Source organism: Callorhinus ursinus, unplaced genomic scaffold (genome assembly GCF_003265705.2).
Source record: "Callorhinus ursinus isolate GAN/ISIS: 27379988/994484 unplaced genomic scaffold, GSC_fseal_2.0 scaffold2, whole genome shotgun sequence".
NCBI classification, from domain to species: Eukaryota; Metazoa; Chordata; class Mammalia; order Carnivora; family Otariidae; genus Callorhinus; species Callorhinus ursinus.
The window spans coordinates 11,620,017-11,643,776 of record NW_027397064.1 but is presented as its reverse complement, the minus strand read 5'-3'; the positions used below and the strand labels follow the sequence as shown (position 1 = coordinate 11,643,776).

General features: G+C 36.2%; 1 protein-coding gene across 1 annotated transcript in view; it reads left to right on the top strand.

Annotated features, from left to right (window-relative positions):
• The first annotated feature begins 14,363 nt into the window (after positions 1-14,363).
• NYAP2 (neuronal tyrosine-phosphorylated phosphoinositide-3-kinase adaptor 2) overlaps positions 14,364-23,760 on the top strand; it is a 255,859-nt gene continuing 246,462 nt past the window's right edge. The window contains exons 1-3 of the mRNA XM_025886855.2: positions 14,364-14,444; positions 14,748-15,233; positions 23,382-23,619. Of these exons, the coding sequence (XP_025742640.2) occupies positions 23,399-23,619 (221 nt within the window). The 5' untranslated portion in view covers positions 14,364-14,444; positions 14,748-15,233; positions 23,382-23,398. The remainder of the gene's footprint in view (positions 14,445-14,747; positions 15,234-23,381; positions 23,620-23,760) is intronic.

Here is a 23,760-nt window from a genome sequence, read left to right as displayed (position 1 = left end):
ATCCCAAAGATTTTGAACAGTTGTTTTCATTTTCATTGGTTTCCATGAATTTTTTAAATTCTTCTTTAATTTCCTGGTTGACCCATTCATTCTTTAGTAGGATGCTCTTTAACCTCCATGTATTTGAGTTCTTTCTGACTTTCCTCTTGTGATTGAGTTCTAGTTTCAAAGCATTGTGGTCTGAAAATATGCAGGGAATAATCCCAATCCTTTGGTACTGGTTGAGACCTGATTTGTGACCTAGGATGTGATCAATTCTGGAGAATGTTCCATGGGCACTAGAGAAGAATGTGTATTCTGTTGCTTTGGGATGTAATGTTCTGAATACATCTGTTAAGTCCATTTGGTCCGGTGTTTCATTTAAAGTCTTTATTTCCTTGTTGATCTTTTGCTTAGATGATCTGTCCATTTCAGTCAGGGGGGTGTTAAAGTCCCCCACTATTATTGTATTGTTGTCAATGTGTTTCTTTACTTTTGTTATTAATTGCCTATACAATTGGCTGCTCCCACGTTAGGGGCATAGATATTTATAATTGTTAGATCTTCTTGTTGGATAGACGCTTTAAGTAGGATATAGTGTCCTTCTTCATCTCTAATTACAGTCTTTGTTTAAAATCTAATTTGTCTGATATAAGGATTTCCACCCCAGCTTTCTTTTGGTGTCCATTAGCATGGTAAAGTGTTTTCCACCCCCTCACTTTCAATGTGGGGGTGTCTTTGGGTCTAAAATGAGTCTCTTGCAGACAGCATATGGATGGGTCTTGTTTTTTAATCCCATCTGATAGCCTGTGTCTTTTGATTGGGGCATTTAGCCCATTTACATTCAGGGTAACTATTGAAAGGTATGAATGTAGTGCCATTGTATTGCCTGTAAGGTGACTGTTACTGTATATTGTCTGTGTTCCTTTCTGATCTATGCTGCATTTAGGGTCTCTCTTTGCTTAGAGGACCTCTTTCAATATTTCTTGTAGGGCTGGTTTCGTGTTTGTAAATTCCTTTAGTTTTTGTTTGTCCTGGAAGCTTTTTATCTCTCCTTCAGTTTTCAATGACAGCCTAGCTGGATATAGTATTCTTGGCTGCATATTTTTCTCGTTTAGTGCTCTGAGGATATCATGCCAGTCCTTTCTGGCCTGCCAGGTCTCTGTGGATAGGTCTGTTGCCAATCTAATGTTTCTACCATTGTAGGTTACATATTTCTTCTCCTGAGCTGCTTTCAGTATTTTTTCTTTGTCTCTGAGACACGTAAGTTTTACTATTAGATGTCGGGTTGTTGACCTATTTTTATTGATTTTGAGAGGGGTTCTCTGTGCCTCCTGGATTTTGATGGCTGTTTCCTTCCCCACATTAGGGATGTTCTCTGCTATAATTTGCTCCAATATACCTTCTGCCCTTCTCTCTCTTTCTTCTTCTTTTGGGTTCTCAATTATTCTAATGTTGTTTCATCTTATCGTATCGCTTATCTCTCGAATTCTGCCCTCATGATCATGTAGTTGTTTATCTCTCTTTTTCTCAGCCTCTTTATTTTCCATCATTTGGTCTTCTATTTCGCTGATTCTCTCTTCTGCCTCATTTATCCTAGCAGTTAGTGCCCCCATTTTTGATTGCACCTCATTAATAGCCTTTTTGATTTCGACTTGGTTAGATTTTAGTTCTTTTATTCTCCAGAAAGGGCTTCTCTAATAACTTCCACGCTTTTTTCAAGCCCAGCTAGTATCTTTAAAGTCATGATTCTGAACTCTAGGTCCGACATCATACTAATGTCTGTATTGAGTAGGTCCCTGGGAGACGGTACTACCTCTTGTTCTTTTTGCTGAGGTGATTTTTTTCGTCTTGTCATTTTGTCTGGAGGAGAATAGATGAATGAGAGAACAAAATGTTAACAGGTTAACAATGTCCCCAGCAAATATACTCTATACAAATCAGAAAAGCCCTGAGACCAGTGGAAAAGAAAGGGAAAGAAAGATAAAAGAAAGAGGAAAAAAAAAGAAAGAAAGAAAAAGCGAAAAACAAACAAAACCGGAACAAAACAGAAAAAAGAACAGAATATGATCAAATATGATCAGCCTAGTGCATAGATCAGTGCCACACACTAGATTTTGGGCGTATTTTGGTCTGTTAGAAGAAAGTGTCTCCTAAAATTTTAAAGGAAGAAAGACTTATATATGTACGAAATAAGGGTTGATACAATGAAGGAATGGAAGAGGACTATAAAGATGAAAATTGTAAAAGATTTTATAAAAGGAATTGATAAGAAGTTGTTTGAGAAAAGAAAGAAGAAGGAAAAAAAAAAAGAAGAGAATGTGATCAGGCAGGAGACTAGAACAAAGCCATACACTAGTGATTTAGGGTATATTTTGATCCGTTAGAAGAAATTGTATCTCAAAATTTTAAAGAGAGAACAACTTATATATATATATGCCAAAAATAAGGGTAACTACTATGAAGGGATAAAATATGACTCTAAAAATGAAAAATAAAAAATATATATTTTTTTAAAAAGGATTGATAAGATGTTGGTTGAAAAAGGGAAAAAGAAAAATTCAAAAAAAAACAGCTAAAAAATATTAACTTTGAAAAATTAATGAATCATGTTATAAAAAGCCATGAATTTTATGTGCAGTATTCCCCTAGCGCTGGAGTTCTCCCGTTCTCCTTGATCAGTAAACTTGGTCTTGGCGTGCTGGCAGTTCGAGCTGATCTTCTGGGGGAGGGGCCTGTTGCCGTGGTTCCAAATGTCTTTGCTGGAGGCGGAATTGCCCCGCCCTTGTCGGTCCGGGCTAAGCAAGCTGCTCCGGTTTGCTCTCAGGAGCTTTTGTTCCCTGCAAGCTCTGGTACAGCTTTGGAGGACCAGGGTGAAAATGGTGGTCTCCCAGTCTCCACCTGGAGGAGCTGAGAACTCGGGGCCCCGCTCCTCAGTGTGCCCCCAGAGAAAAGCTGTCAGTCACTCCCGTCTCCCCGGTCTCCGGCCGCACTCCGTGCTCATCTGGCCTGTGATGGAGCGTTTCTATCTCTGGCACCTGACCCCGTGTGGAGTCTCCAAACCCAGCAGATCCCTGCGGTGCGCTCCCGCGCCGCTCCTCCCGGGGGAGGAAGGGGAGTCTCCCCGGCTCTGCCGGTTGTTGGGTCCCTTCTGGAGGCGCAGTGGCCCGACTGGGCCGCGGATCACAGTTTATGGCCACCCCGAGCTGAGAGCCCGCGCCTCGGCTCCGTCTCTGCAGCCGGCTTCCCCGCTCCGATCCCTGGGAGCTCTGCCGCCCTCAGGCTCCCCCGGTCTTTCTGTGACCCCGAGGGTCCTGAGACCACACTGTCCCGCGAGGGTTCCACCCCCCGCTTAGCCACTGGAGCGACGTCCCTCCGCCGAGCCGACTTCTAAAAGGTCCGATTTTGTGCTCCACGGCTCTAGCACTTGCCAGAAGCGGCCGATGGAGGCCCCCTCCCCCGCCGTCTATCCTCCTGAATATCGCCTCGGATTCACTTCTCCACACGTCCTACCTTCCAGTAAGTGGTTGCTTTTCTGTTCAGAGAGAGTTGTTGCTATTCTTCTCTTCAATCTCCTGTTGAGTTCGTAGGTGTTCAAGATGGTTTGATCCCTATTCAGCTGAATTCCTGAGACCAGACGAAATCTGGGTCTCCTACTCCTCCACCATCTTGCTCCGCCCCCCTAGCAGACCTCCTGGGTCTTACCACAATATTATTTCTTAGATGAAGAATTACAAGTCTGGTCATATTTACTCCAGACTATCTATCTATGTCTTTTTTCTGGGGAAGAGAACACCAAACTGAGAGACAAAATATTAGATTATTTTTATTAATTATGTTTTTACTAATTTTTTCAGCTATATTGAAGTATGACAAAATTGCATACATTTAGGTTGTGATTATTTAAGGTATGTAATGTAATGATTTAATATACATATACAATGTAAAATGATTACCACGATGAAGTTAACACATCTATCACTTCACATATTTTTTTGTTGGGGTGAAGAATACTCATGACCTACTTTCAGAAAATTTCAAGCCTACAGTACTCTATTGTTGACTATAGTCATCATGCTGTGTATTAGATCCCCAGAACTTATTCATCTTATAACAAAATTTGTATCCTTTGACAAAAGTCTCCCATTTCCCCCTCCTCTCAGCCCCTGGCAACCACTATTATATTATACTCTCTATTTCTATGAATTTGACTTTTTAAAATTCCACATGTAACTATGATCATGTATATGTACATAAAACTTTGTCTTTATCCATTCATTCATTAATGGACACAGGTGGTTTCCATATCTTTCTTGGCTATTCTGAATAATTCTGCAGTGAACATGGAAGTGCAGATATATCTTTGAGATCCTGATTTCATTTCCTTTAGATATACACCCAAAGTGGGATTGTTGAGTCATATGTTAGATCTATTTTTAATTTATGAGGAAACTTGATATTTTCCATAATGACTATACCAGAATATTAGATTGTACCACAGATTTATCATTGATGGACATTGCACAATTCATGCATTTTTCTGGCTATGTGTTCTTCATTTATTAAATAAAGACATTGGGAAAAAATGATTTTATCTAACTATTTTATGCTATGTGGTTTAATTTAATATGGTTTTCTTATAATAACATTCCTATAATTTTGATATGGTTGTATTTTGTTTTACAGACAAGGTAGTTATAAATCTTATTTTATTATCAAGGAATAAAAACAGAGTTTACTGAAATGACTCATCTAAACATAGGCATAAGTGAAAATTTAATAGAGATCTCTAGATTATACCGGACTCCAATTTAAACTGTAAAATAAATGGACCACGCTGTTATTCCCTTCTGACTTTTACATGCTTTCCCCTCCCTACCTCAAAACTTCTTCACTAGATGCCCAAGCAGAGTTCATTCACAAACATTTGTTTTAATTAATTGTTTACTTATTAATTTTAGTGTTTGTGTATTTACAACTATGCCTGATAGCCTTGGGAAATATACTAATAACAACAGTAATGAAGAAGAAGGAGGAGGAGAGAAGGGGAGCAAGTTAGAACTCATCCATTGTGCTTATTCTGAATAGTAATTTTTCAATAAGTAGAGTTTATTGGGTGCCTGGTGAATGTAGTCCCTGGGCTAGGGAGCAGTTGAGTATCTATGTCATCAAAAGCTCTTTCATTTCCAAAATTAGCTATCTACATTTTCTTAACTCTGATGATTTTGTATGATTGGCCTGGTTCTCTGTACTTCCTTTGAATATTTTTGTTAATCTCTTAAGCCTTGGATCAAATGTGATTTAAACTTGGAAAGTAATTGATTTACTTTAATTCTTCACTTTCTTTCTAAACCTGGTATATTTTATTTCCCAAGGCATGGTTTTCTCTATACTCTTTTGTTATTTGAAATTCTCTTCCACATTCATTTCCCATTGACCCACGCGAAAGGGGGAAACTAAAATGTAAAGAAATTCATAAAAATATGAAGTTTTCATAACTACAAATTGTTGAACTGAATTGCCTCCATGTTTCATTTCTATCATTTTGTTAGTGTTGCTGCCTGCCTACTTATATAAGCATTGGCCTAAATAATTAGAGGATTATGAACACAAATTTTCCTTTTGTTGTCAGAGGTCTATTTATGACAAGAAAAAAATATTAAACTAGGTGATACCCGCAAAGTTAGAACTCACCCGTATGTGAACACAAACTCCTCAGAGTGGGTATTTGGTAACCTTCAGATAAAGGCAAAGCTTAAATGAAAAAAGAAAGAATAGAATTTCAGAAACAATTATGGTTCACTTGGGAAAATCATTTGGAAAAGGGACTTTTCTCAATGCTCACAGGGGACTCATGGAGACACAGAATTGGGCCACCTGTCCACATTGGACCCCTGTGCCCTGCACCACTCTCTTTACTGAGTACCAAAACACCTTCAATCAGAACAGAGCTTCATTTAGTGTTTAGAAATAAGTCTGAGACTGAAGGGGCCCAAGGATATACACTGAAGTGCCCCCGCAATGTGAACAACTACCAGCAACTTAACAAAATGTTTAAGAGCCTTCTGTTTTCCAAGAAACTTTCCCAATACTTGGGATGTGAGATGAAAAAGAAAATCAAGTTCCCTGCTCTTCTAGATTTTTTTAGTAACAGTAGAAACAAATAATAAATAAATGAGCTAATAGGTGAATATATTAAGATAATAACATATAATAAAAATGCATGAAAGGAAATAAAAGAGGGCAATCAGAGTTACTGTTTTGCATTTTGCAAAGGGCAACCCATTTAATTATCACAACTGTACGACATAGGTCCTGTTACCATTTTTTTCAAAGAGAAAGTTGAACCACGTAAAAGTTAAATATTGTTCACGATACACAACTAACTAAGACTAAAGATGAGCTGTAAACTCAGGTGAATGGAGCTCCAAAGCCAACCAGGTGGCATGTTAATAACTGAGCATGGATATTTAGGAGGGAGGTTAAAGGGGGTATCAAGAAAGGTGAAGAAATAGGTTTGGAGGAGAATATATTGTAGGCTACAGCTCTCATTTGTTTCTTCCACTGTTCTCTCTAATTACTGATGGGTATTTTCAAATACTTATTAACTCTGTGTGAGCTTAAATAAGACTACAATGTCTACATTCAGGAAATACTAGAGGATTTTAAGTGGCAGAAGCTGAAAAAGAGGGCAAGGCTTGGCTCAGTATCAACTAAAGCAGTCACAGGTAACCAACTGGCCGCCAATCCTGAAGGACACAATCTTCTAAACCCTGTTTTAAATATTTTCATTAGACAGGTTGTTTCCACCTGCAATTCCTTCTTGCTTTATAATATAACTCTTCCCTAAATCCTATCTGGCTGATACACTACTCATACCTACTTTTGAATTTTTATCTCCTGGTTGCAGATATTGCCAACTTGGTAATGCATTGGCCACATTTCCATTTCACAAATCCTCCTGACCCAGGCTTCTCATTTTAAAAATAAATGGGAACTCACAGATTCCAAAGACTTCTCTTTCAGGGGGAATTTTGTGAAGATAGAATTTTGCATTTTCCCCAAAATTACCATGTAAGATTATTATAAAAATAGGATATGCTTATTCGAGAAAACTAAGGAACACATACATCTACTTTTTAAAGAGTAAAATAAAATATTACTCAGATATAAACGCCATCATGTTATTTTTTCTGTACTAGAAATTTCCCTCTGAATATAATAGTTGTGTAACCTTAGACAAATCCCTTCAACTCTGCCTCAATATTCTAATTTAAAATGAGGAAAATTTGCTTGCTCATAAGATCTGTGTGGTGACTGAATGATTGAGTTAATTTAAGTTGAGCACATAATAAACATCATGTATGTGTTTACAATTACTGTTGTTATTATATTATGTTTATGCATGAGTATTACTATAGGTATGCATGTATCATGGTATATTATGTTATTTTTTATGTGATATAACTATTCAATAAGTTTTAGTTCAGTATATCCTATACATGAACCACTTCTCTATTTGCTGGGACCCAGAAATGAGGCACCTTGAAGGTACCTTCTCATAAGGCTTGTATCCTGGTAAGAAAAAACTGGTAAAATAAAAAAGTATGCATGTGCGCATAAACAAGGTAATATCAAATGGTGATAAGTATTTACAGAGAAAGTGGTCTGATCGATGGGATGATGAGTGACTGGGTTGGTTTTCTTTTATAGATTGGGGGATTAGGAAAAAAAATATGAAGTCTGGGGCATTCCAATATTTAGAACACAAGCAGAGGAGGGCCAGCAAAGGAGACAAGGAGGGAGAAGTCCCCCAAATAAGAGGGAAAACAGAAGAATACAGTGTCATGAAAGATAAGAAAATAATTCTAGAAGTGGGATAATGAAGAGAATGGCCACTGGATTTGAAAACTTGAGTGAATTGGTTTTAGGCATAGTATGGGTTATCTTTCCAAGTACTATATTGTACTATATTGTGATTACATCTATTACTAAGGGCAGCTAGAATTTGTTGTCATACACTAAGTGCTAGAAACAGGTTCTTATTTTACATAGACTTTTACATGGGCTATTTGAATCTTCACAATAAATTTATGACTTGCACTACTATTATTGTCATTTTTCAGATCAATAAACTGAGATAGAGAGAAGTAACATAGCTTGCCCATTGTCATGTAGTTAAGATATAGGGGTAAGCAATATACCAGCCTGACAATTCCTTTCTAGAAATAGTGTTGTTGTTCTCCTTATAGTACTCACATTCACATAAATGAATGTAGATCTATATCATAATCTTAATACTTGCATAATAATTTATTTTTCAATGTCCTATTGTTGAATATGTAAGGAATTTTCAAATTTCTGTTATTACAAACCATAAGTGACCTCAAACATATAGTTTTGTACACTTATCATGTCCTTAAAGTAGAATTATTATTTCAAAGACTGTGTGCTCATTAAAAAAAATTTAAAACACTATCAGATTTCCCTTCATTTTGGTTGCATACATCTATATAACTATCCGTTTCTCCATATATTTGCCAGCGTGGGAATTTTTTTTTTTTAAATGAACTATTTGTGACTTAATTTGCATTGTATCACTACTGAGGCTAAACTTTTTTTTTTGTATTTATTTGCCATTTCAAATTCTTATTTTGTGAATAACTCATTCCTCTCTTTTGTCCTTGTTTAGTATTATGGTGTTTCACTCTTGCTTATTTATAAGAGTTTTTCTTTTTATTAATGATATAGGAGGACTATATAACTGCTTAGCTCTCATATATGTTGCAAATAATTTCCCAATTTTGCATTTCAATAAGTTTATTTATAATCTTTTCCCACTTAAATATTTTGCATTCTTACATATTCAATTCTCTTGGTTGTCACTTACTTGTTTTGAGCTTTGATGTTATCTTTAGATGGGCCATTTCCACCCCAAATAATATTGAAGTTTCTTGCAGTAGATTGTATTTTATATGCGAGTATTTCAAAGGAAGGTCTGGAACTGTGTTGTCCAATAAGATAGTACTATCTATATGTAAATCTTAAATTAAAATTAATTAAAATTAATTAAAATGTAAAATTTAGTTCTTCTTTTTCACTGACCACAATTCAAGTGCTCAACAGCCACGTGTGCCTAGTGACTATCATTTTCAACAGTGAAGATACTGACCATTACCATCATCATATGAATTTTCATTGGACGGTGCTCCTCAAATGTTACTATGCACAACACGCACTAAGGCATGTGCTAAAATGCAGCTCCTTACTCAGATGGTCTTGGGGGGACACTGAGCTTCCCATATTAAACAAGGCTCCAGATGATGTTGATGCTGCAACTTCTTGGACCACACTTTGATTAGCAAGCATCTAGATTTATTTTTATGCAAGGAATTATAAAATCCTTTATGTGTGTATGTATGCATTTTGTTTAATTTTATTACTTACTGATATGCAATAGCATATCTATTATGTGCTAAATACCCATATATGTTTTTCTGGACTCTGAACTCTTCTACTGATGCATAGTCAACTGTCCTATGTTACCAGAAAATCAATATAGCTTTGCAACATGCTTTAATATTTAGTCAAGATAATATCTATCAATAGCTTTTCAAGTTCCATCAGACATCAAATTTTATTTAAATCAAAAATACATTCACTCTGAAGCCAATTTAGTAAGAAGGAATTATTTACAAAATTGATTCTTTCTATTCCAGAAGAAGGCATTTTTTAATTTTCCCTATCTTATGTCTCTGCTATCGACTGAATGTTTGTATCTTCCCCAAATTTGTATGTTGAAACCCTATCCCCAATGTGAAGGTATTTGGAGGTGGGGTTGTTAGGAGGTACTTAGGTTTAGATGAGGTCAGGAGGGTTTTAATCACCATGATGAGAGTAAGGTCTTCTAAGAAGCGGAAGAGAGACCAGAGCTTCCTCTCTCTATCCTGTGAGGACTCAGCAAGAAAGCTGCAAACCAGGAAAGGAACTTCATTGGAAACTGAATCTGCCAGCACCTTGATCTTGGACTTTCCAGACTCTGAAACTGGGAGAAATAAATGTCTGTTTTTAAGCCACCCAGTTCATGGTATTTTGTTATGGCAGTGTGAGCTCCAAGACAGTGTCTCAGAAAAATTTTATTTTTTTCTCTAAACATAATCTCTATGTTTGTGTATTCAATTGGTCTTCCTGTGGTATTCTAATTATTTCTAGTTGGTATAAAACTGATTATTTTGGATTCTTCACATAGAAAATATGGAGTCCCTTTGTTAAGTTTTTCCCTCCTCAAATGTTTGAGTGGGGGGGACATTTTTAAATCTTGATTTAGAATTTCATTTTTAAAAATATATGATGAGCCTTTTTGAATTTTCTACTTGGCCAGGCTATATCATTAGTTGAGATCTGGAATCATGCATTCCTTCAACAAATCCCTGCCACTGGCTAGATGCAATCTATATGCTGGGGCCCTGGGAATAGAAGGGAAAGGTCCCACTTTTTCAGGAGTCTTACAGCAGCATACTTGGAGAATGAAATAGGTATGCTAGGAAGAGCATGCAAAACTCTCATAACTTTATTCTTTACTGGTGGCATATTTACTGGTGGGGTAGTTCACATTACAGAGAACACATATCCAGGCTTGATGGTGGTAACTTAGGGGAGGCAACCAGGGTAGAGTATTCCTGAGTTTTGAAACTTGAGTAGACATCATCCATTCAAAGAAGGGAGAAGATTCGTTGGAGTGGGAGTATCTTGTTCGCTAGAACATACAATTGTTTTTTAACAATATTTTTTATTATTTTTGAGTATAAAGACAAACAATTTATTATAAATGTAAAATCTTCTGAAATCTTCACTAGGAAATATCTGCTGGACACAAGAAAAGAGGGATCAATTCTTATGTTTGGGTCAATTCATGTGTTTCCTGTCATAAAATATTCTGTTTATTACCAGTTTGATCCCTTGACAGTATAAATTTAGCTTTTAGGTATATTATTAAACAATAAATCTCCCCCTCTCCCAGTTACTTAGTATTCTGGATCTTGGAGCACTATATCATTATCCATTGCTTGACAGTCCCTAAGTCATGCATAACTTCTGTCTACATCTACATTTTTGTATAGGCAAAAATCATGAGGAACATATGGTTCCCATTCTACCAAGACTTTCATTTCATGCTATTACCAGAATGCTTAGAAATCCTGACTGGTTGGGAAAATTAGCTTTTTCCCTAGTGGAATAATTTCATTATAACTGAGGTGTCATCTCCCTAAGCTAAATGTGGAAAGAATAATAGAAAGATTACAGATCGTGTAAAAAAAAAAACTAGAAAGGCTTTATTATAAATTATGACATGACTTCAGAGAGTACATCTTGATATATTTGAATAAACGCCTTAAGTTTAGGTAACTAGATTGCTCGGTTTCAATTCTCATTTTCTCATTTGCATCACTTTTATACAGAAAGCCCTCCCCACCATCTGGCTGATTTATAGACTAAGAAGCACTTTCAGAGAGCTTCAGCACTCCTTATCTATCTGAGTTCATGGAAGGGACCTACTTAACGCCAAGAACATCAACTCTTTTAGTCAGTATAGCACAACAGAAAGAGCCCAACTTTATCTTGACTTAAGAACTTTAAAAGAAATAAGTCATGAGGCATTTCAGTGACTGGTTTCTATGACATCAGAAACATCTGTGTATTTGAAGATGTTCAAGAAATAAACCAACACATAATTATAATCTGAGCTTTGTTGGTATCTCTATACCTTTATTCTTAATATAAAAATTTTCAACTTTAATTTTGTACTGTGAACTTTTTCTCTGAATACTACTGAAATGATTAGAAATGAATTCTACATTTGGTTCTAAGGTTATTTGAAAGTGTAGATCCTTTTCTGTTTCATTCAGTGAGATCTAAAGAGCTGGTTCTGGGGACCTTCTAGACACCAACCCCCAAAGGTGCCATAAACTTCTAAACACAAATATATCTTCAGAGAAGACATTGTCTGATCAATATGAACTGTGGACTGGAATGAGGAGGGCATGGGTTAAAAAGATAGGCTTGATACAATGTGATGGCTCCCAAACTCTATTCTGTGAAAAGAGAAAAAAAAAAAAAAGAGAAGTGAAAACAGGAAGGAAACACAATAATCATAAATTTTCCTAAAGCTGAAAATATTAAATATAAAGAACTACATATTATGCTCTCCCTATTCTCTGGGGATAAAAATCCTTTTTACTCTTGGGACTTTTGTGAGAAAAATGTTTTTTTGTTGTTTGTTTGTTTTTATAGTTAGCAACCATAAGTCAATCTCTCCTCACTTTGTTTGAAATTATCCTGGTGTATGATCTCAAGGTGACTGAGAACCACTTTGTTGTCAAGGTTGATGAGATGCAGAGAAGCCCAGAGACCTATTATCCTTACCCCAATGATCATTGAGTGTGAGTCCTGAAGCAAGTAAGGATGCTTATCCGGGTATTTTCTCCTATGTAGAAATGGGTTTTATAGTGGTGTCTATTTGAACTCTCTATAGTTAAAAAATGTAGTTCCCCCAAACTTGATAGAATTATGGGTAATGATAAATTACTTCCACTTCTTAAAATGTCTGTCACAGAATTTCTTTATAATGAATCTTTTCTGCCTTTGGTCACATGTTGAAAGACAACTTCTATGAGACCACTTGACCACCAAAAATAACCTCTTGATGACCGTGTGGTGACTGTTACTAGTTTGTTAGTGGTACTCAAGGCACTTTTTTTCCCCCCACAATCTTCGAGAGAGAAAGTGGGGGGGGCAGGATTTTAAAGAGAGGGAGAGAGAAAGACGTGGCCTCTTCTCTTTCCTAATTAAATTTCCCTTCCTTCTTTCATCTATCTAATCTTCCACAGTGTATGAAACAGATGTTCTGCTCTATCCAAAAAGTAGAGGCACAAAGACCGGGAAATAAGTGACATACGTGATTTGTTTTAGGAATGCACATTAGGACATGTGAAAACTGAAACTCTTATAGCAATGCAACATGTTAATTTTATTTTTCTCCAGATACTTCCAAGTTAAAAAAAAAAGCAAAAACATCTGCAAGAGTGTAGTACAGTTTCAGATAACATTTAAGAATCAGGAAGGTAAATTTAAGTTTATTATTTTTATGGTCTGTTGATGCATGAAAAATTACATTCAGATCACATTATTCTAAGAAATTAGTTATGAATTTACATTTTTGGTGCAACCCTTGGGAAAATCAGTTTGTGAGTGAAGGGGATTTACAAAAAGAGTTGCTGGAAAAAAATGTGGTGAAAAAAAGTCTACTGGTCACTATAAGCTGTATATATGCTATAATAAGCTCATCCCTGCCCCCCCAAATTAGTATTTTAACCCCAATTAAGCAGAAACTCATTGCTATTGTTATATTTGCCATAAGAGCAACTTACACAATAAAACATCCATATTATACTTCACTATCTTCTTACTCTGAGGAAAAACAGGTCAGATAAAAACTGAGAGCTTGTGTGTATGCATAGACACACATATTTCTGTATACATATATACATATATTTGTATAAGCTGTATTATGTAACATGGCATATACACATATATTCAGCAGGCTTTTAAGAATGGAATGAGGAGAGTCCTCAGGAAATGTAGGAAATAGGATCACTTTAAATAATTTCAACAGTGCGTCTACCAGAGTCAGTGACACACACACCATAGTTAATTCACATCTTATTTTTGTTAAAAAAAAAAAATTGCGCCTGCTCTCCGAGTGCGATCTTTATTTGACATACGTGTGTACCCTGCATGTTCTTGCTAAGTGGGCTAGTTTTGTTCTCATGCCATGGGAGCAGGTGGTATGAAGCTGTTTTGATGAGGTTAAAAGGCTCCTCCCCTCTTTCCCCAAGCAGCAGCCCGAAATACGTCAGCAGTAATTGTGTGCCTGGCTCGGCTATGCAGGGAGGGTGGAGGCAAAATTGATATCAAATAAGGGTATCAAACTGAGATCTCGATGTTCCATTTAAGTTGTTGCTCATTTTCATTAGCCATGCCAGGGGCGAAAAGCTTATCACTTAAACACCCTCTGTAGTAAGAACATTTATTTTTGATGGATTTATATTTTTCTTCTCCATAAAGACTGAATTAGTGTTGTAGTGGATATAAATGAAGGGGTTTCTTTATCCTCTTTTCGTTTTATTATTTACTAATCAGACTTCAGTTTCGATAGATAAAAGAGAGAGGTTCTGTTGCCTAGATGTGAGGCCTTTAATGAGGATGGGAGGCCCCAGGGAGGCGAAATCTGAAGTAGAACGATGCTGCTTTCAGGTTTCTTGTCATTTCTTCAGTTCCTTCTTCTCCCTTTTCCAATGGGCCTAGTGAGCAGGAACTATCCAAGGTGCTAGAATGCTGGCAGCTTTGCCGTTCAATGCAGACGGATTGCAGAAACAGAGAAGAAAGATTACTGCTTATTTCAGAAGGTAGGTTCTTTGTTTCAGAATCCCTGATTAATCAGCAGCAGCATCAACAGACTAAGGCAGCTGGAGAGGAGAGAGAGAGAAGCAGGAAGGGAGGGAGTCAGAGGCAGGGAGGGAGGGAGGGAGGGGAAAGAGAGAGAATGGGAGAGAGAGAGCTGGTTGTCACGGGGGAGGGACGATGCCACAAGCTAAGCTGCTCCAAACCTTCTGTATGTAAGTGGCAATGAGAAAGAGCATCTTTTTGGCTGAAAGGAGACATTTAGGATGCTTCTGATTTTTTGTTTTCATTTATTTTTGTCTTCACAGAATATAATCAAATGAGCCACCTTAGCCAGCCTGGGTGATTGCTTCGAGTCTTGTAATAATCTGTGTAGAAAAGTGGGTAAAATCATTCAATTTCTTTCCTGCTGGACCTGGAAGGAGAGGGGCTGTGTATTCATCCCCACCCATTAGCTATGCCCTCTTTTCTCTGAATGTCGATTTAAGGAAGCAAGCACCTGTCTTCTGCCACCGTATCTTCCTAGCAAACTTTAAAGGCCATTTTATCTGATAGGAAGAACATCAAGAATGCTCTGATCTCTAGTGATGAAGAATCTGGGAATGGACACTTTTCCCATCCAGATACAATGCACTTTAATTGAAGAAAAACTGAACTGAACTACAAGTCTATTTCTTATGGTGCTGGATTACTCCTACAGAACTGCCCTGAGATCAACCGCGAGAGAGGGCTCTGACAGACACAAGTCACCTTCTGATTATTGCACTTAGCTCTCCCTGGAGACTTAAATTTTGGTATGTATCTCATTTTTCAGATTCTCTAAGCATGCTAATTGAATCCAGCACTAAATAGATCAAGCAATCTGGTTATGAAATGGAATGGATTTTATCTGGGGATACTCAATGCTGAAGTTTGCATGTCTTATTAGGTGGAACAGAATAAAGCCACAGCGAAGGCATCCAAGGCTTTAATAAGCCTCAGGCTGTTTTGTGCCCTCTTACCCACTTAGTTACATTATCACAGAAATGGTTAAACTAGATTTTCACTGGTAAAATAAGCCATGTTAAATCATTAAAAGCATTGAAAATATTTTCCAGGGTATTAATTGGCATTCACGTTGTGCATGCTAGCTATTTATCTGCTATTTCATACCATAAATATTTTACAACAGTCTCTTAGCATGTTTGTGTCAGCCTAATTTTGAATTCTCAAAAAAAAAAACCTACCAAAAAGAAACAACTATCAGACATACACCCAAGCTGAAACTGCTTCTTCCTAACTGAGTAGACATAAACCTCTTTAAGAAACATGTATTTCAATATCACTCAATATCAGGAAGATTTCCTTAGCCTCATCACAACAAATATTTTCAAGAGAACTTTAAGTAGACTTGTTTTACTTGGGACACACACTTATTTTGTTGGGGTGTCTCCATTTTAATTTTTCCAAGAACCAGAAATATTTTAAATACATAAAATGAAGGTCTTCCCTAGCTGGAAGAACTATTACATGAAATAATGTTCCTTCTCATTAGGAAATCATAAAGTTGTTTTGGGATGATAGAACTGTATTCTTTTGTAAACATAGCCCCCAAATAAGGGAATCCAGTGTAAGAAGTTACACAATGTAGTTTTAGTCATTTTAACATGCAAGAATTTATAACCAAGTAGTATGAAATAATGACTGTAGAGCAAGAGTGAAAATTAACTCCTCTCCTAATTCTTCACATGTTAAATAATGCTCCAACTTATTTTCTATATTGTCAATTGGTAAACAGATTAATATGAGAATATGGGAGCCACAAATACCAAAATTATTTTATTTCTCTGTGGAAATTGCAACATATGTTTGCCAACTCAGCAAAGAAGGGGACTCTGAAGGACATGGACAGTTTAGGAAATCAGTGAAAACGGACCTGAGAGAAAATACTACAACTTCACAAGGAATGATTGAGAAGCCCAAGGACTTGATGCATCTGTAAAGTTTAGAAAGAGAAGTGCAAAAATCCTAGAGACAAGAAGGTTGCCTATTGTTACAAAAAAAAAAAAGTCATATACTCTCAATTCAATTAGATGGTTTCCACTGCAGCTCCAGTCAGCAATTTATCATACTGACTATATCTACTTTGCAAATACTGCCTTGTAAGCATCTGGAAACATTTGGCCAAAGGCTCAGAAAAGCACCTAAGCCATTGACATTTTGTGTGAGTCCCTAATATTACTGGAAATGTGCTATTGCTTTAGACCATAGGCAAATAGCACCATGACAACCTGGAAGTTGGGGGCCAGTGTCCAATTTATGATGTTACTCCATTAACATAAACTATGCCCATTTTACCCATTTGGAGAAGGGAGAGAGTGGAGAAAAACTTACTACAAAGTAATCTGCTTTCTGAGAAAAAAGCAATCAGTGTCTTTGTAGTCACTTCAACAAGCTCTCGTGGTTTTAACTCTAACATTTCCCATTTTGGGCAGAACAGCTGCATTTTGATGAAAGTGAGAATAAGAAAATGAGTGTGACCATTTGTGGGGTTGAGGGTAGGATTTTAAGCATAATCAAAGTGAAATGATAAGGTTTATTTTTGACACATTATCAGAAAAACAATTTTAACATGGTTTATACAGGTTACGAATTATAACCAGGCAATCTTGTCTGTTGATTTGATCCTATGTGAAGTCAGCAAATTTTAGAAATTAATTTGCATACATATTTTACATATGTATATGAAGCCTGATTATTTAAATACTTATATTTTCACAATGTGTTTTCAAATTGGTCTGAGTACATGCAGAAAATGTAAGAGCTCTTTTTCCTCCCCCTGAACAACAACAACAAAATAGTTAAAATTGCCTTGGGAAACTTATCTGGATGAGTTGATTCTGCTGGACAAAACAGAATTCTCTATCTTGGAGAAGATGCAATGACTGGAGTGGGAGGGAAAATCAAGTTTTAATAGCTCAAATTCTAATAACTTCCTCACAGCACTGAGACAGGTGTGGTGTGAAAACCTCAGAAATAACTAAGGAGGTGGGGCTTGGAAAACTTTCCCATATGCAAATGAAATGAAATACATAAATGTGAAATGAAGGCAAAATGCCTAGTCTTTCTACCAGGATATTTATTCCCTTGTATGTATTTTGTTTTTCCCAATCAAAACAAATAGAATTATAATAATAACACAAGATAAACATTACATGATTCTAGCTATAACATTATCTTACAGGGTTAACTGTGACCTAAAATTTAAGAAGCTTCTTAACTTCAAGAACTGGGGAGGAATTCTCTCCCAAACAGTTGCTTTTTCTTCCTCCATCACTCAGGAGAAATGGAAAATATCTGGATTAAGGGAGTTTTCACAACTTTAAATTTTGGAAAACCAAAGTTTTAGATGGAGACCAGTTCCATTTCAGGAATTCTGAATAAACAGTTTAAGAAGAGATAAAAGAACGGGCCCCCACAAGGGCCAGTGGGCTAATTAATTCAGATGACACCAATATACTAGAACCCTGCTTTTGGTAAATGGTGGCCAGTGATCCATTAGAAGGCTCTGCCTGATAAGGCAGTGTACGCACCCTACCTGAGCCAGTCCTTGTGGAGCTAGAGTGACTGATGTCACAATGCATGAAATTACATTAAAAGAGGAATTTGTTCTGAATTTTAAGAAAAGAGAAATACTTCAACTTGTATAAGAAGATGGCATGCTTAATTTTTATCTGACCCTTTCTGTATGTCTTTTCTTCAACAACAGCCTGTAATTAATGAAATACCTTCTATACTATGGAGAGCCCAATCTTGACACCAGTTAGTGCCACATTAAATATCTTCTGGTAAATTGAGGCTACAAAAATTTTACTCCTAATTAACAAGATAAATCTACATAAATGTATGTTCGTAAAGTTTTTGCATACACTTATTTCTCAAAAATGTGCTCCTTTTTTTTTTTGGCTTTAACATTGAAAGTCATGTAGTGTCTCAGCTTCTTGGGTTCCTTGGATGCAAGTAGTGTCTACAGAAAGAGAAAAAAAGGAAGTGGATTTTTGTGTTTCTATAGATTCTATTTGGATACCTTTGTATATGTGATAAATAGTTTTATTTCAGTGGAAACATTGTAAAGAAATGTAATGCTATTTTCAGCTCTAGGCTCAGAATGGATAAGTGATGGTTTTACACAAAAGAAAATAGAGACATGGTTAATTCAATACAAAGTTAAATGCTTAATGTTTTAAATATGGACTTCAATCTCACCAGTTTAAATTTGTGCATCTTAGCTGAGTAGAGTGAAATTTTAGTAAGTGTCACAATATTATATAAAATAGTCTTTGTGAAGGGTGTGGTCTACAGGAAATAAGTAACAAGAGTGAGAGAATAAAATAAAGATGAGCAGTTAACTATCCAGTTGTGTTTAAGCCAAGATCTGTAGCTTTTATTACAACGGCAATGATTTTAAATTTAAATTAATTTAAATACAATAATCCAAAAATCAAACAAAAGGAGGGTTTTATGATTGCACAATACAGCAGTGGAAGAAAGGTGTAAAGTGAAGATGTGAAGCTATCTGATTTGTATGGGGATTCTGATATTGGTCATTTTAAGTGCTTTCCCAGGACAGTCCTGACACAGATTTTCAATATTAGCCACAACTTCTGAGAAAAAAGAACACACATACAAATCTTGCACTATTTGAGTCCATGCCATGCATTCTTATTAAGATCTTTCTACCTTGTAGATGAAGACCAAGGATGTCAGCTTTTAACCAATGCTCTGGGGGTGAGGGGGCTAAAATATTTAATTTGTTAGGAGCAAAAATGGCTTCAGACACATACAAATTCAAATAAAGGGGATAACTGGAGAAATGCACAATCAAAAGCTCCCTTCAATCTCATTCACTTTGTTGTCACAAATGTACCATGCAATCATTTGAGGTCTAATAAGAATTTCTTACTTATTATGGTAGGGCTAAAGATGCTACCTAAAGGAGAAGGGCTCTTTTGCTTCTTAACTATGGTCTTCCTAAGATGTCAACATTAGGAATTAGGTGCTCAAGACAAGCTTTTACAAAATACTTGCATACAGGATTGTTGTTCAAGGGCCAGAAATGAACTTGATTTAATACCCAGCAGTCAAAACGAAGCCAAGTTTTTAGTGGTATAGAGCGTACCTTATTCAATATCTATCTTAGCCATAACTATAAATTTCTGAAAGACAGATTTATGATCATACCTGACTGTGGGTTCTCACTACATAGAAATTGTAGCCGTTGTAATAAAATAGACACTTCACATCAAGTCCACTTTTCTTTAGTGAGGCCTCACCTTCCTTTAGTGAGGAGTGAATGAATGAATCATTTCATTCAGAGTTCAGTTGGCTGAGAAACATCCTTTGGCTTGGAAGGGTAGAGTCTGAGTGTTTGAGCTTCATGGTTCTTATGTGCCAATTCCTTTATTTTCTAGGTATAGAAAATGGGGCAGAATGGATAAATGATCTGTCTGCATGCATTTGGTTAGGGGGCAAGTCTATGAATGCCTTCCATGCCTCCATTTGCACATCTGTGACTAAGAACATTGAACTGCCTAAACATTCTATTCACTTATGTTCCAAAGTAAAAATGTGTTTATCAAGGAGTGATTACTAAACATAATCTTGGTCATGGTTAAGAATTGTGAAAAGTATCTAATAGCAATGTTATTGACTAGTGATTATGCTGACATTTCTTGAATATGAATTTTCTAACCAAACTTCCAACAGTGTAAGGAGGTATCATTCCAACCACCGTTGCAAAAACATGGAAACTAAAGCTTAGAGGGGTTCATTAAATTGCACAAAGTCAGAGAGACTTAGGGGCGCTTTCATTGGGATTTTCAGGCTGTACTGCTCAAGTTCTCAGTTACATTCTTCAGGACTGCCTAACTGCCTTCTGCCCTGCCCCCCATTACAAACTATCTTTTACATGTGGACCAGAGAGAAGAAAAGTGTGATGCTTAAACATTGGTAGGGTCCAAGTCCATTGTTTATGTTTATTTTCGAAGGCTAGATATAATTGGTGAAAAATGTTCTTTGTTCATCCTCAAAAACTGGTGACCGTAAATCATGAGGAACTAATGAAACCCACGACTGCCACCTGAATCAGTGCCCTTGTCACACTGCATTGCAATTTTTTATTTATCATGCTTATACAGTGCAATGTGATTGTCTAGAAGGACGCAGTTTTGCCTCATCAGTGCCTCGTTCATAATAGCTGCTCAAGAAATACTTGAATAGGGGAGCTTTGGTCGCTCAGTCAGTTAAGCGTCTGCCTTCGGCTCGGGTCATGATCCCAGAGTTCTGGGATGGAGTCCTGCATTGGGTCCTCTGCTCAGTGGGGAGTCTGTATCTCCCTCTGCCTATCACTCCCTGCTTGTGCTCCTCTCTGTCTCTCTCAAATAAATAAAATCTTAAAAATAATAATAAGAAGAAATGAACAATCATAGAATCAAATCCTTCCCTAGAACTAGATGACAATCATGCTCACATTCATCCGATTTCATTATCTGGAAGTTTTACTAGATTTTGTGGTTGATCTTTATCCCTTAAATTTTCATCTCAACTTTTTAAAAAAAAAGCTCATAGTACAACTTTCTATAGTTTAAATATTTTATGATATTATTGTTTAATATTGTCTCGGAATAAACACAATTTAAACTCCAGCCAATTTGAAAGACCACTTAGAGAGATAATTAATTTTCAGAAGTACCCAATTAACCTTGTTAATATTTGGAATATATAAACTGTATAAAGGATGTCTGGTGTCATTTGGATGGAAAGAAAATTTAAAGGAAGAAACACAAATTTGGGGGTAATGCCTTTCAAATGGGATATATACAGTTTAGCTCAAGGGCAAAGTGGGAGTGTTCATCTTCCACCCTGAGGCATTATCTCTGGAATCCTTGTGATACTGACTTGACTTGCTTAACTATGGTAGAATTAATTGCCATGAAGTTATACAGATTTTTTTTTTTTTTTTTATCCAGGTACACCTAGTGCTGAAGTCTCTAGTAGAAATGAATTCTCAGTAATGGTAATGCTTCAGCTTTCTGAGAATCATGTTCCTATATTTTTTTTCCTGAAAATTGCAGTCGTTTGTTGCAGTAATTTCTTATTTCTATGTATGTCCACCACTTGAGCATCTAAACTCATGGACTGATATTACAATGCAATTCAATTGTGCTAGATAGTTGGAATTAAAAGATCATTTCATTTGCCAACACATTACGACTTAAAACCAAACCAAACATAATCAAACTTAACATAACAAAAAAGAAATCATGAGTCAACAAACAACTCCTATCCTCTAGTTTCAACCAGTTCTTACAGATTGGAGAATAAATCTTTAAATTCAGAATGGGACTCAAATAACATATGAATTGACTGGCAGTTGAAATGCTAATAAACTCTGATAAGAAAAAAAGTTTCCATAGCTACCATCCAGGTAGGGAACATGATTATACGTGTAAAAAAATCAAAATGAAAATTATTTGTAATGGCAAAAGCGAAAGTCTAGGATGTCTACGTTAGATAGTTGGGCTGATATTTTAAAAAGTGTCTTTCTGAGCCTTTTAAAGGAAATAAAAAATGTAAATACAATTTATAATTTTAAATGGCCAACTTTTTTTCTTGTTAATTGATTTTGCTTTTGATTTTTCAATCTGACTCAATTATACTGGTTTCCTATACAACAGTGAAGATGCAGTTGAGGACAGGAAGTCTTATTAAGCTAGACGGGTAAAATACTTAACTTGTAGGTAATTAATTAATTAAATTTCAATTCTTTTTTTGATTGATTAAAGCACCATTTCTCTATCCCCTGGCTTCATTGATTTCTATGATTCACTGGATACTTCTTCTTCAAGGCATCTTGATTTTCATAGCCTGTTGGTTATCCATCACCCATCTATCTATACACATAGACACATTTGACATTACCATTGCTGCCAATCTTCTACATGTACTTTTATTATGATAATATTAGCTAAAATTATTATATGCTTATTATCGTTAAACTCTATGCTAAATTCTTTATACCATCACCTCTCTAAATGGTTACATCAACAGGAGGTAGAAGCTATTATTCCATCATTTTGTAGGTGAGCGGAATATGTATTGGTTGAAAGTCCTATGTTTTATTGTTTTGATTTGATTTTGGTTTTTCAGTAATCCGTTCTATGGCTTGGGTTTTTAAACCTTCATATAGCAGTGATAATTGTAGTTGTCACTGCTTGAATTACTAGACAGGTGAAGATTAATATGATCTTGGTGACCTATGATATTTGAATCATAGTAGGAAGCCATGATGGAGCACCATTTTGGAAAATAATATTGGGTCAAAAAGGGATTATTTCCAAAACAAATTATATTAGAAATGTGTATTTCCTTGAGTACTGCTTATATTTTGCACAAACGGTTTAGGTTTGTAGATCTTAATTTAAAATTATAAGGAAAACACACACAATAAGAAAGTTCGTTCCAAATAATTATATCATTTTATTTCAGATTGAGCAAAGAAGTCTTTATGGCAATTAGGAATAAATGAAGCTTGGATCTGATACATCTTATTGATATAAGAACACATTTTTGAGAAACAAAACCATGACGCTAAATACATAAACCAAACATTGATGTTGGCACACTGTATTTGTATGCTCACATTACCTATCACTGCGAGAAATTTGGCCTTTGCTGTGCTAATTTTGTTGGTTTGAGGAGTGTTTGCTACTCAGGCAACATTCATTTAATATTTACTTCAAATACTCTTGATGGTTTGTAGTTTCTAATGAGGCATTTTCTCCAAATAGATTCTACCATAATCACTAGAGCTTTTTGGTCTGACGAGATACTAGGGTGAATAAACAGCACCTTGTTTTTTATCTTCACCTTTGATAAAGGTAAAATGTGTTCTCATCCTACAGGAAGTGTTCCTTTTTACATGATACCCTCCAAGATGATGAGTTCTAATCCCGAGGAAGACCCTTTGGACACATTTCTCCAGTATATTGAGGATATGGGGATGAAGGCCTACGATGGCTTGGTTATTCAGAATGCATCAGACATTGCTCGAGAGAATGACCGCTTGAGGAATGAAACCAACCTGGCCTACTTGAAGGAGAAGAGTGAAAAACGCCGAAGACAAGAAGAAGCAATAAAACGGTAAATATAAATAAAAGTATTCTGAGTCTTGCGTACACAAGGAAACGGGTGAGTTCTGCAAAGGCTGTGATGTTGTCACCTGGTCAGGAAGGATGTTTACCACAATTAGGCTTGATGAGACAAAGTGAAATTGGCACTTCA